Source organism: Salmo salar, chromosome 05 (genome assembly GCF_965601325.2).
Source record: "Salmo salar chromosome 05, fSalSal1, whole genome shotgun sequence".
Lineage (NCBI taxonomy): Eukaryota > Metazoa > Chordata > Actinopteri > Salmoniformes > Salmonidae > Salmo > Salmo salar.
In genome coordinates, this window is record NC_138295.1 from 37,519,679 (window position 1) to 37,534,392 (window position 14,714).

The following is a 14,714-nucleotide window of genomic DNA, read 5'->3' on the forward strand; positions in this document are numbered from 1 at the left end:
ATATAATCCTCTACCATCTCTTCCCTCGGTGCCCTATTACCCAGGTCCCCTGAGGGCCCTCCAAGACAACCAACCTCCACATCCAGAGAATTGTAGGCTATAACCATTTGACTACCACAGCATCCATGACCATAAAACCACACAACCATTCCTATGCCATATCCAAACCAGATACCCATGCAATTATGTTTGAAGACTTTTGATCCACTATTATATTGACTGAATCTTCTGCATTCATCTCATATGACCCACAGCCTGTTGCAGGCCCGCGAGCCCACCTGCCAAGCGTTTGATTGACAGCTGAATAGATGCTTTGTGCACTGAGCCGATGCTCGGAGGGCATCTTGTTTCTCTCGGTCTGCGCGTGCTACGTGATAGCTGGGGTCCTATTCCGTGTCTGAGCGGCCATGCAGCCTCCTCTGCCAAGCAATAAGCGCTGCCCTGAAGCGCGAAGAGGACGAACGGAAATTAAAGGATGTGATCAGCAATTGAGTTCAATTGGGGTTGAATGGACATCATGTAAACCTGAATGGATTTAAACCAAGGAGTGGTAATTTATTTTGCTCCAACATCCTCCAGTTTCCTTCTGGACTTATTCATCCAAAATGCAGAAGATGGTTCCAGTTGTGTGCTTTGCGACGATGTTGCTCCAGGGTAAGTCAATGGCACTTGTGCTGTACTTTGAACATTTTTTGGAAAGCTTTAGGAGTTTAGTCTATGGAAATCTAAAGATTATATTTCTATATGTCTCATTTTCTATACTATTACCAGTCAATTTTTTTCCGACCTAGATCGACATTTTGGCTTTTATAGTTCACAACATAACGTATTTTTATAAATCTAAGTGCGCTCATTTTACACATTGGATTGTTCGCAGAGGTGGAAAAAGTATTCAGTTGTCAAACTTGAGTAAATGTAAAGATACCTTAATATAAAATGACTCAAGTAAAAGTGAAAGTAACCGAGTAAAATACTACTTGAGTAAAAGTCTAAAAGTATCACATTTTAAATGTACTGTACTTAAGTACAGTGGCGGAAAAAGTACTCAATTGTCATACTTGAGTAAAAGTACAAAGTAAAAGTAAATGCTACACATCAAATTCCTTATATTTGGCAAACCAGACGGTACAATTTCGTTTTTTTATAACTTTTTTTGACAGCCATGCATGGGCACACTCCAACACTCAGACATAATTTACAAAGGAAGCATTTATGTTTAGTGAGTCCACCAGATCAGAGGCAGTAGGGATGAACAGGGACATTCTCCTGATAAATGTGTGAATTTGTCCTTTTTCCTTTACTGCTAAGCTTTCAAATTTTAATTAGAACTTTTGGGTGCCAGGGAAAATATATGGAGCTAAAAGTACATAATTTTCTTTAGGAATGTAGTGAAGTAAAAGTAAAAGTAATCAAAAATATAAATAGTAAAGTAAAGTACAGATACTCCAAAATCTACTTAAGAAGTACTTTAAAGTATTTTTACTTAAAGTACTTTACACCACTGATTGTTCGGCATGCCCCTTGGGCACTTCGACCCATGCATCACACATTCTCCAGACCATACTCTCTCCAAACAAGGTCATCCTTTAATTGGTGCTCAGGTGGATTAAATGGGGTAGCTGTGGAGGGGGGCTTGAACCAGCATTCCATGGGGCCAATATCATGCCACCTGTGCCGTTAAGTCTTTGACCCCTCAGAGTCTACACCTATAAAGGGAGACTGCAACAAATAACTTCTATATTCTCCTATCGCAGTGGCTCACTCGGCTCAGGGCCGGTACGCTCAACAGCTGCTCACCGACCTGATGGAGAACTACTCAAACGCCCTGCGGCCGGTGGAGGACACAGACAAAGCCCTGAACGTCACCCTGCAGATTACTCTCTCCCAGATCAAAGACATGGTGAGTCTCAGAGATTACTGACTGTGTCTCGACGATGAGCAGAGAACCACTGGCAATCTATGACTGGCTTTTCTCACAATGAGGCTTTGTCAAAATGTAATCCTTGATCAAATAGTTTGCGCGTGTATAATGAGGATAACTCTTCTGAACGATATTGTAGAGAGAGATCATGTACTTTTGATCATAAAGCATTGTGAGAGAAAGTCATCAATTGCCAGTGCTGCTCTGTTCATTGGTAAGACAGTATAGTCTGTATATAGTATAAAGTCAGTCATCTCTGTGATTCACCTGGTCTTTTACCCAAGCATGAAAGGCATATGTACTGTATCTTTAACATGCATCCGGACAGGGCAGATAGGTCCGTCAAGATGCCCTCAATGTATTAGTTACCCAGTTGATTGTATTGGTTCCTCTGTGCATAAGAATCAGAATCACCTTTATTCGCCAAGTACATTTACACATACCCAGAATTTGCCTTAGTGAGAAGGTGCTGCCAGCAATAGACAATAATTAAACAGAATACAGACACAAGTCCAGATGGACATCATACAGAATATACAATATCGGAACAGTGACCATAAACCAAAACTCTGGAGCATAGGCTGATTACAGTGGCAATACACCATTTACAGAGGGGATCTATCTACATAAGTAGAGGGAGGGATGTTGCCATGGTGAATATATACAGTGTTGTGCGGAGGTGCACATAGTGCAAATGCAATTGAGGGCAGATTAGTATTAGAGGTCACTGATGACAAGGTGCAGTAGTCAGCTAGGAGGTCTGAAAGACGTCAGACCTCCTACTGTACAGGCTTACAGTTACTCAGCCGTCTCCTGTTTCAGTCCAGCGGAGGGTCAAACTCTCCCTCTGTGTGTCTGTGTGTCTGACTAAGTAACTGAGTGTATCTTGTCCGGTGCACTCTGAAGAGAGATGAGACATCTGTCCTACTGCCTTCATCCTCGTCTCTGTGATGATGTCCTCCTGCCACTTGGAAACGCAGACAGACTCATTACGCGTGTGTGACCTGTGTGTGTGTGTGTGTGTGTGTGTGTGTGTGTGTGTGTGTGTGTGTGTGTGTGTGTGTGTGTGTGTGTGTGTGTGTGTGTATCTGAGTGTGTGTGTAGTGAATGTTCCTTTACTCTCCTTGGTTCCCTGCTTTGGTTAAGCAGTGCATCAGGTTCTGGCAGGGATACTCCCTAAACCCCAGCTGGGTCTGGATTTCACTGTGTCTGACAGCTAGTCTGAGACGTTAGTGGGTTATTGAGTGACAGAGAGAGAGCGAGAGGAAGAGTGAGAGAAATAGAGAGAGAGAAAGAGAGAGAGAGAGAGAGAGAGAGGAAGAGAGAGAGAGAGATACACATGTACAGTAGCATATTGCCCTTACCTGTGTGTGTGTGTGTGTGTGTGTGTGTGTGTGTGTGTGTGTGTGTGTGTGTGTGCGTGTGTGTGTGTGAACCTGCATCTGTATGTTTATTACTGTGCCTATGTATGCAGGACGAGAGGAACCAGGTATTGATAGCGTACCTGTGGATCCGGCAGACGTGGCACGATGCCTACCTGAGGTGGGACAAGGAGGACTACGATGGCCTGGAGGTCATACGGATCCCCAGCAGCCTGGTGTGGAGGCCTGACCTCGTCCTATATAACAAGTACGCCCGTACGTCACACAGATATATACAGCCACAGTACCATGGTATCGGAAGGACTTATACTATCTAGAATCAACCTCATTCACAATAACTGTTGGTCCATGAATCGGTCATGTATTAATGCTAAGTATATATATATATATATTGAGGAAGATGGTCCCATATACAGTAGAAGGATGTTATACTATAGTAATGACATGGTAAGGCGGCAGGTGGCCTAGTGGTTAAGAGCGTTGGGCCAGTAAACCGAAAGGTCGCTGGTTCGAATCACCGAGCTGACTAGGTGAACGATCTGTCGATGTGCACTTGAGCAAGGCACTTAACCCTAATTGCTCCTGCAAATCACTCAGACTAAAATGTCAAAGGTAATACCCATGTTATTACAGGTACTAGTTTCCCTGTTCCTCCTCAGGGCGGATGATGACTTCTCAGGGCCGATAGACACCAACGTGGTGCTGCGCTATAATGGGGAGATAACATGGGATGCTCCGGCCATCACCAAGAGCTCCTGTGTGGTGGACGTGTCCTACTTCCCCTTCGACAGCCAGGAGTGCAACCTCACCTTCGGCTCTTGGACATACAATGGCAACCAGGTATACAGGATGGGCATACATCCACAGACGATATATATAAATATATTTCAAAAATGTATTGAACCTTTATTTAACTAGGCAAGTCAGTTAAGAACAAATTCTTATTTACAATGACGGCCTACACCGGCCAAACCCGGACGGCGCTGGGCCAATTGTGCAACGCTCTGTCCTACTGCTTCAGACTGCCCTACCGCAGACAGGCAGACACACACATTCCTCGGTGTGTGGTGATATCATTCTACCATTATCAATGCATTATCGGTGTGTGTGTGTGTGTGTGTGTGTGTGTGCGCACTACACATGTCCTGCTAAAACACCGCTATTACGCTCCTATTATATTTCGCTCTCTATTCCTATGTCTCTTCCCAGGTTGACATAGCCATGGGCATGGACAGCGGGGACCTGTCTGATTTCGTGGAGAACGTTGAATGGGAATGCCATGGCATGCCGGCCACCAAGAACGTTATTATGTACGGCTGCTGCTCCGACCCCTACCCTGACATCACGTACACCGTCCTGCTCCAGCGCCGCTCCTCCTTCTACATCTTTAACCTTCTCCTGCCCTGCTTCCTCATCTCCTTCCTGGCTCCGCTGGGCTTCTACCTGCCGGCTGACTCCGGGGAGAAGGTGTCCCTGGGGGTCACCGTGTTGCTGGCCCTGACTGTCTTCCAGCTCATGGTGGCCGAGAGTATGCCGCCGTCCGAGAGTGTGCCGCTTATTGGTGAGTGTGTTCGCATTTTCTCACCCCCCCCCCCCCCCCGTCTCTTAATCTTTCTCTAACTCTCTCACCCGCACACGCACAGCAAGTCTCATACACACGTGACGTCTCATACACGCATGCATCTCATACACACATACATCTCATACACACATGCTGTACATGTGCGTGAACTCATTTTTGCCTCTCCTGTATGTCACAGGAAAGTACTACATCGCTACCATGACGATGATCACAGCCTCCACGGCTCTCACTATCTTCATCATGAACATCCATTTCTGTGGGGCCGAGGCCAAACCCGTCCCCCAATGGGCCAAAGTCCTCATCATCGACTACATGTCCAAGATCTTCTTTGTCTACGAGGTGGGAGAGAACTGTGCCACTGCCACCTCTTCCTCCTCCTCCTCCTCCTCCTCCTCCTCATCACATTTTGGCCAGGACGATGTCCACCAACCCAACTTCAGCCCCCACCACCAGGCCAATGGGAAACCGGGAGGCAACAGCGGGCGAGAGACCCAGTACCGCCACAAACACCCCAGACCTCAGACTCCTGGACCCCAACGTCACCCCAAGCCCCGACACCAACACCATATCACCAGAGATGAGAAGAACCATCTCTCCAGCTCCAAATACGAGGGCTTTGAGTCCAACAGGAACCTCCCCCTGGGGGACTGCTGCAAGGAGGCTCCGCCCTGCTGTCCGGAGGATGAAAAGACAGCCGTGGTCGCTGCTGCGGTGGCCTCAGTAACCTTTGGCCCCTGTGTGTTCTGTAGTCACGGCAGCAGCTTACCCGGGGTGGACTCCAAGCTGGTGCGGAACGTGGAGTACATTGCCAACTGCTTCCGGGAGCAGAGGGCCACCTGCGCCAAGGGGGCGGAGTGGAAGAGGGTTGCCAAGGTGATGGACAGGTTCTTCATGTGGATCTTTTTCATTATGGTCTTCCTCATGAGCATTCTAATCATCGGCAAGGCACCATGACAACGCTGGCTACCCACGTGTTGTTATTGGAGACTGTTCTGCGCACGGTTTCCCAAAAGCATCTTAAGGCTAAGTTCTTCGTTAGAACCAAATGATCCTATGGTTCTATGATAAACTTAAGCCTTGTGCTTTTGGGAAACCGTGCCCTGTTATTTTGTTCATCAAGAGAGTATTTTCATATATATTATGTGTGTAATATGTCTTACTGATGGAACTAAAGAAGGTGATGGCTATTTTGATAGATATCTATGTTATTTCCTCATTTCTGTTAACCTTATTGGAGTTGTAACATTTCGACAAATACAATGAACTGCAATTGTGGAGGAAAGACTATATCGCACTCTTGTGATCAATGTCCTGATTATCATAAGCACGATCAGTTTACTGAAGTTTGTCAACTCATTTCACTCTTTCTTTTCATCTCTGCACAGAAAATACATGTTATATTAAAAAAACATGTGTATAAGTAAACTCAAATATCACTACAAGTGTATACCATACTGTGTGTGAGTGAACAGCACACACACCAATCATTGTCTGTTGTTTCTGAACTCCATACACCCTCCCCATACTAATATCGCCACGTCTCCCCGCTAAATAAAACCAGAAGAACTATCACATATTACTCACCAGTCTGAAATCAGACTCCAGGGGTTTCAGCGACTAATGACCCGCTCCGGATCCACACGCCCCGGGAATCATTTTTCACTTCAAAATCATCCAGTCAATAGTTAATGACTGCTTTTGTTTCCAAACAAACAGCCACTGTAAAGATGTAAGGTAATATGGAACATTACTTATGCAACACAATGGGTTTGCCGGAAGTGGTTGGGGTGGTGTGGTTTACTTTGGACTCGTCTGCACACCTCATAGAAGTAGTCAACCTCTCAAAGGACAAGGTATTTGACCAGAGTGCCCCCCCTTATTTGTCCCTATGGATCCTTGTACAGTTTGAGTTTTTATTTGCAGAATTGTCGCTACTACCTTGTATATCCAGCAGAGGGCAGACATCTCTCAACAATTATCCTCTTGAACGGGCGCAAAAAATACGAGAGTGAATTTGAAATCAGATGTCTTTACAACAGCCACCTTTAATGCTTTACATATACATAATAAAAAACGAATGTTGATTGTAAAATAAAGATATGATCATTACATTTCATTTTGAGTGAATATAGAGTGGAGGAAATATAGAGTTGAAGAAACTAGTTCATCATCATAACTGATACTAAACCTGTCTCTTGAACCTATCCTCTGACTTTAATGAGACCCTGAGTTCACTCAGACAAGAAAGACTGAGCAGTCATCATCCTCTTCAGGGAAGTGATTGTCACGCTGAGTCTGAGTGTGAAATCTCCCTCATTTGCATACCGGGGAAGCCTGTCTCTGGTCCTATTAGTGTACGTTGAGCCGCGGGGCCGATGCATGCTATGATCACCCCAGGAGACAGTGAGGAGTGGGAAACATGTAATTTGCACAGACAGGAGAGCGGCTTGGGAGAGACTGCTGGGGAAATTGCCAGGGTATTTTTTAAATTTGACTTAAAGAAGGCTGGGGGAGCCTATCACCACCTGTCTGCGTGCTGTACAGGAGGATGGAGCACCATGATGTGGACTGTCTCATGCTTCATGACGTGACTGTTCATTATTGTACGGTTAAGGACCTGAAGTTAAAAAGTGGCATTCTGATTACTAATTAATGACTCATCATCATTTATCGTTGTAATAAACATCAGTGATGCGCTGGTTGACTGAATAAAAATAAAACAATGCATAAAAAAAATCCCTAAATGTGTAATTTTTGTGCAATTCATATCTATCGGCTAAATTGAGGTTTTCTTTCATAATTTTTTACCTGCCGTTAGTGCGTAGCCTAAGCTTTAGGGCCTAACTGTAGCGCGCCAAATACACACCAATTGCCAAATGCTTTTGGGAACTTGGGAAGAGAACGTCAACGTTAACGTTAAAGTTGTAAAACAGGATGATAGCAGTGCCTGCTATGTTATGCGTGATGATTGTGAGGCGCTACACAGCCTACTGTTCCGATGGGTTAATTGAATAATAGTCTGAAATCTGGACACTGACTGTATCTATAACCTCTCAGATAGGTACTATAATATTAACTCCTGCATTTCTTGCGGTAAAAAAACAAATGTAAATTTTGACTGAGGAATATTTTTCTCCCGTCATACGGGAGTATTAAAGGCCTACTCCACTAATTTTGTGGGATTTTTCTGTTGTTGATATATATTTATATATATATTTGTATTATTATTTATTTAATTTTAATTTATCACCCCTACTTCCAGCTGCTATGCTAATATCCATGGACAAGATAGTGTATGTATGAATGTTAATGTGACCCCATACAGTAGGTCCTGCTAAAGACAATCACAGGCAAAGACATATATATAAACCAACCTGACTGCAGAGGGCTCCTCCATATCGCACGAAAGTAACAAAATGCTCGCAGTTGAACATCAAAATCACAGGCGTCTAAGAAGGTCACTCAAATTCTATCACATTTGTGCCTCTGGAGATGGAGGGCATTGATGTGTGTTGTTGCCAATCCTGATTTTTCCTGTTGAAATGTAGCTTTCAGAAATGTGTTGTATGTGAAGAACTTGTCATTAAGAAAGAAGGCAGTTGTTCTCTGTTCAATAAAAAATATTGAGACAATAGATGCAACCTAAACACCAGCAGGCCTAATGTTACACAGGATGCCACCATTCCAACAAGTCAGTTCAACAAATTTCTGCCCTGCTAGAGCTGCCCCGGTCAAATATAGTGCTATATTTTATTCCCCAAAATTTGGAAATTATATATATTATATTTTATACTAATACACAGAGGAAAAGATTTTGTTTAACAAGTAATATAAATACATTTTTAAGGAACGGATCAAAATTCATTTTAAAACCTCACCTTGTGAGGATAATGGCACTGAGCCTTTTAAAAAATATATATTTTAGGAGGGAGAACACATTGAGAAGGATCTTAGATCATTCCTCCATACAGGATCCTTCCCGATCCTTGATATCCTTCGTCTGCGCTTATGGACTGCCCTCTTCAATTCAAACCACAGATTTTCAATGGGTTTCAAGTCCGGACACCCGAGATGGCCGTTGCAAAATCTTGATTTTGATGTGTGCTTGGGGTGATTGTTTTGCTGGAAGATCCACTTGCGGCCAAGTTTCATCCTCCTGGCAGAGGCGACTAGGTTTTTGGCAAAACATATCCTGGTACTGGGTAAAGTTCATGATGCTGTTGACCTTAACAAGGGCCCCAGGACCAGTGGAATCAAAATAGCCCCATAACATCAAAGAATTACCACCATATTTTACAGTAAGTTTAGGCTTCTTTTCTTCTCATGCATTCTCATTTCTACGCCAAACCCACCACTGATGTGCGTAGTCAAAGAGCTCTATTTCATGTCAACCAACAAATGTAAACACCTGGAGTTTGCTAAACCACATTGGCACTTGGATTGGAACTGGTGCTTTGGTCAGATGACATGAAAATAGAGCTCTTTGGCCACGCACTCCAGTGGTGGATTTGGTTGATGGCTTTTTTCAAATCCAATGAATTTTCCATGTAGATTCCACTTCACAATACATTGGCAAATTATGTTGAAACAACAATGATTCAATCAGTTTGTGCCTAGTGGGATATAATACAATTAGTACAAAGTATGTCGTTTTAGTATGTAGTAGGCAAGAGATAATTCGGGTACAGCCTCTGTAATGATTGATTTGTAAAATGTATTTATTTGTAAAATCAAATCAAACATGAATTTAAAGCTTATTTAAAGTTTGATTTTATTTAGTCCTACTCTTTAGCTTAGATTTTTGGTTGAGATGGAGACGTGAATCCAACATATTAATTATTAATTTGTAAACAAACTGGAATTAAAGCCAAACTAAGGCAGTGGCACAGATGGAACTATCCAAGCAGAAGATACAGTGTACATCTCATTCAAATGTTGATATTTGGTTGCATTGGCAAATACAATCCAACATTACAAAATAGCATTACATTTGAAATGAACCAGAGGTAGAAACCCTAGGTTAATATACAGTATATTGTCTATTTTTAGTTGAATCCTGGGTTGAATTGAAACAATAGCTGTTGATGACTTTGCGTTGTAAAAAGGTCTGTATTTGGTTGCGTTAACAACCAAACACAATTCAATATTCAATATCACTTTTGAAATACAGTAAATAGCGTAAAGTTAAGGCTATCTTACTAACTAATGTAACATTCAACCTTAAAATGAGGCTACAGTAACTATACATGTCTTATGTAATCATGCAAAGCGTCTATGTTCAAGTTAGCATGCATCGGTCATCGCAGGGTCTGTGGAGATCTTCACAATTGCTGTAATAATCTGCATAGAATCTCAGATGGCATTGATCACTTGCGCTTTGTACTTTAAATGTAATCTCAACTGAAATTAGATAAAGCACAGTGATAACATATTCATCTTTTGAATAAAATAAATGTATTTACAATTAAAATGATCTGTGCTTTTAAATGGTTGAAAGCGCAGTGATAGACATTTGTGTGTCAACTAAACCAAAAATCAGACATTGTTTTGGAAAACCTCCCTGGTCTTTGTGGTTGAATCTGTGCTTGAAATTCACAACTTCACTGAGGGACTTTACAGATAATTATATGTACAGAAATTAGGTAAACATTCAATAATCATATGAACCACTATTATTGTCCATGCAATTTATTATGTGACTTGTTAAGCACATTTCTACTCCTGAAAGTATTTAGGCTTGCCATAACAAGTGGATTGAATAATTATTTGATTTCATTTCATCTTAAATGTTTTATTAATCTGTAAAAATGTCTAAAAACAAAATTCCACTTTTGAGGTATTGTGTGTAGATCAGTGGCACAAAATCTCAATTTAATCTATTTTAAATTCAGGCAGTAAGACTACAAAATGTGGAAAAAGTCAAACAAATGTTTAATAACAAGAGAGAGGTAGATTCCCACAGCAGTATCTTCCAGGCTGCATTTGGTTGAAACCAGGGTTGAAGTCACTCTTCAGGAACGGGGGGTGATGACATGTTGAAGTTGGCAAGCCATCACGGTTTGTGGAGCTTGTGATGAGGACGCTGAAAGCCACACTCCTTAATTTGGGAATACCATTAAAGACTGAGCCAACAACACAACTTAACAATGGATTGACCCCATCATCACTCACATAGGTTTTAACGACCTTCGTTTTAGGTGATCTGAGGGAGAACTACACATTTTTTTTAAACACCCTCGCGAGCACAGGGAAGCGAATAATTATCTCTGGCCCTCTCCCGTGCTACTGAAGGGGTTCGGAACATTCCAGACGTTTCTTTACCCCGAATGAGTACCTGAAGAAACTTTGCAACGACAGGAATGTCCCTTTTTGTGACAACTTTGACTTGCTGTGGGAACAACCAGCACTTTTTAAGAGACGGGATTCACCCTAACCGCAGTGGTTCCAGGACTATTTCCAGCAACATCGCAAACTGTTTTAGAGACTGACAGACATGGTCTGGTAGTGCTCCAGTCCTCCCTGTCAGAATGAGCAACAGAGGACTTGGAAAGCATATCAACTCCTGTAGAAAGGGCACTATGGTTATTGTGAGTAACCTAACTTATGTTCCTTCATCTCGGCCTCCATGTGAGTTTATACATACTGTTATCTCCTACCATTCTGATAGATTCGAGGCTGTCAGAAAACGTGGTTATAATGTTAATCATTCGGTTGTTATTCCTTTGGTTACCTGGAGGCAGACACCCCAGAGGCAGAGTGGCCCACACTCATTGAATATGGCGCTTTGAAATGTTAGAGCAATCACAAGTAAAACCTTTCTCGTGAATGACTTCATGACTGAGCGCAAAGTTAATTGCATGTTTCTCACTGAAACATGGCTGTCATCAGACTGTAGTGCCGCTCTTATTGAAGCCTCTCCTCGGACTACAGCTTTTCATACTCTGAACTATTGTCTATTGTCCTTCAGAACTAAGATAACATCATTGTGTGGGCGATTTTAATATTCATGTTGACAAAGAGACTGACTCCAAGGCCATTGAATTTATTAATCTTTCGAGCTCTATGGACTTTATCCAACATGTTACTATGCCCACCCATAACCGTGGTCATACTCCGGACCTGGTTATTACCAAGGGGGCTTTCTATTAACATATCCTCTATTATTGATGTTGCTTTATCTAATCACCACTGTGTATTTTTTATTACACTGTTCCCATAGCACATGGTAATACTGAATGCATTATTGAGAAACACTATCGTACCTCTGAAGTTGATGCAAATTGTATTGAATGTATGAACAATACTCCACCACCTATTCTGCCTTCCTTTTGTGATGATTTAGTTGATAACTTTAATAACAAATTAAGGGTAACCATTGATGCCATAACTCCAGTAAAGTTGAAAAAGGCCACATCCAAACGGTCCTGACCATAGTAAGATGTTATTTTCTATGGCAGAGTAGGTCAGGGCGTGACAGGGGGTGTTTTGTGTTTTTCTATGTTTTGTATATCTATGTTTAGGTTCTAGTTTTCTATTTCTATGTTGTTGTTTTTTGGGATGATCTCCAATTAGAGGCAGCTGGTCCTCATTGTCTCTAATTGGAGATCATACTTAAGTTGGTTTTTTTCCCACCTGTGTTTGTGGGTAGTTGTCTTCTGTTTAGTTTATGTACCTGACAGAACTGTGCGCTTTCGTTTTCTCTTTGTTATTTTTTCTTTAGTGTTTTGAGTTCAAATAAATATTCATCATGCGCAATCAACACACTGCGCTTTGGTCCCCTCTCTACGACAGCCGTTACAGAACTACCCACCACAACTGGATCAAGCAGCGTGCCCGGGAGGAGATGGATTCCTGGTCTCTAGAGGAGTGGCGAGAGAGGATAGACTGGACTTGGGGGCAAGTATTGGACAGATACAGAAGCCTGCCGGGGAAGCACGAGAGGCAGCCCCAAAATATTTTTTTGGGGGGGGCACATGGGTAGATTGGCGGAGTCAGGGGTGAGACCTGAGCCAACTCACTCATTGTAACGGCTGTCGTGCTTATCGTGATGAGCATGTGCCTGATCCTCGCACTCTCCCTCCAGTGTGCCTCCACAGCCCAGGACGTCCTGTGCCTGCTCCTCGCACTCTCCCTCCAGTGCGCCTCCACAGCCCAGTACGTCCTGTGCCTGCTCAACGTACCAGGCGGTCAGTACGTCTCAGTCCGGTGAGACATGTTCCAGCTCCACGAAAGAAGCCTCCAGTGATGATCTATGGTCCGAAGCCTCCAGTGATGATCCATGGCACGAAGCCTGTAGGGATGATCCATGGCACGAAGCCTCCAATGATAATCCATGCCCCGGAGCCTGTAGGGATGATCCATGACATGAAGCCTCCAGTGATAATCTATGGCCCGGAGCCTCCAGTGATGATCCATGGCACAGAGCCTCCAGTGATGATCCATGGCACGGAACCTGTAGTGATGATCCATGGCACGGAGCCTGCAGCGACGGTCCCCGGTCCGGAGCCTCCGGCGACGCTCCCCGGCCCGGAGCCTCCTGAGGCGACGCTCCCCGGCCCGGAGCCTCCTGAGGCGGCCTGCAGCCCGGAACCTCCAGCGATGATCTACAGTCCGGTTCCTCCAACGACGATCCACGGTCCGGTGGTACTAAAGCAGAGGGATCAGCGGGTGGAGCAGGGGTTACGCCCCGAAACCGGAGCCGCCTCCTCTGCTGGAGGATCCGCTGGAGGATAAGGTTATGTGGACTGCACTAGAGCCGCCAGAGACAGGAGTTACCCACCCTACCCTCCCTTTTGTTTTTGTTGTTAGTGGCATTCGGAGTCTGCACCTTTGGGGGGGGGTACTATCACGTCCTGACCATAGTAAGATGTTATTTTCTATGGTAGAGTAGGTCAGGGTGTGACAGGGGGTGTTTTTCTATGTTTTTTATATCTATGTTTAGGTTCTAGTTTTTTATTTCTATGTTGTTGTTTTTTTGGGATGATCTCCAATTAGAGGCAGCTGGTCCTCATTGTCTCTAATTGGAGATCATACTTAAGTTGGGGTTTTTTCCACCTGTGTTTGTGGGTAGTTGTCTTCTGTTTAGTTTATGTGCCTGACAGAACTGTGCGCTTTCGTTTTCTCTTTGTTATTTTTTCTTTAGTGTTTTGAGTTAAAATAAATATTCATCATAAGCAATCAACACGCTGCGCTTTGGTCCCCTCTCTACGACAGCCGTTACAATGAGTGAGGAAACTAATAAATTAAAGAGAAATTGCAAAAAGGCAGAGTGGAAGTGGAGAAAGTCAAAGTTGCAGGTCCATTATGATATTCTGAGAGAGCAACTTGGCATATACAATCCATTCGGAAAGTATTTAGACCCCTTCACTTTTTCCACATTTAGTTACGTTACAGCCTTATTTTAAAATGTATTAAATAAAAAATATTCCTCATCAATCTACACACAATATTGCATAATGACAAAGAGAAAACAGTTTTCAAAAAAATGTTTTCAAATGTAAAAAACCCCAGAAATAACTTATTTATATAACTATTCAGACCCTTTGCTATGAGTCTCGAAATTGAGCTCAGGTGCATCCTGTTTCCATTGATCATCAAAAAGTGAAAGGGTCTGAATACTTTCCGAATGCACTGTATAACAAGGCAATTAGAAATTCCAGACAGGCTCATTTTTCTAACTTCATCACTATTAATCAGAATATTTCGAGAGCGCTCTTCTCGACAATTGAGGGCCTGATAAGTCCAACCCCCGCAAACCTATGTGAACTTTCCTCCACATCTAAATGTGAGGAGTTTACAGCACATTTCAGAGATGACAACTAACAATAGG

General features: G+C 43.1%; 1 protein-coding gene across 1 annotated transcript; it reads left to right on the forward strand.

Annotated features, from left to right (window-relative positions):
• Positions 1 to 406: 406 nt before the first annotated feature.
• On the forward strand, positions 407 to 6,169 carry LOC106604782 (neuronal acetylcholine receptor subunit alpha-9-II). The gene is made up of 6 exons (XM_014199806.3): positions 407 to 654; positions 1,755 to 1,900; positions 3,396 to 3,550; positions 3,963 to 4,143; positions 4,513 to 4,864; positions 5,064 to 6,169. Exons 1-6 carry the CDS (start codon positions 606 to 608, stop codon positions 5,837 to 5,839), a joined length of 1,659 nt encoding a protein of 552 aa, XP_014055281.2. The 5' UTR covers positions 407 to 605; the 3' UTR covers positions 5,840 to 6,169.
• The last annotated feature ends 8,545 nt before the right edge of the window (positions 6,170 to 14,714 follow it).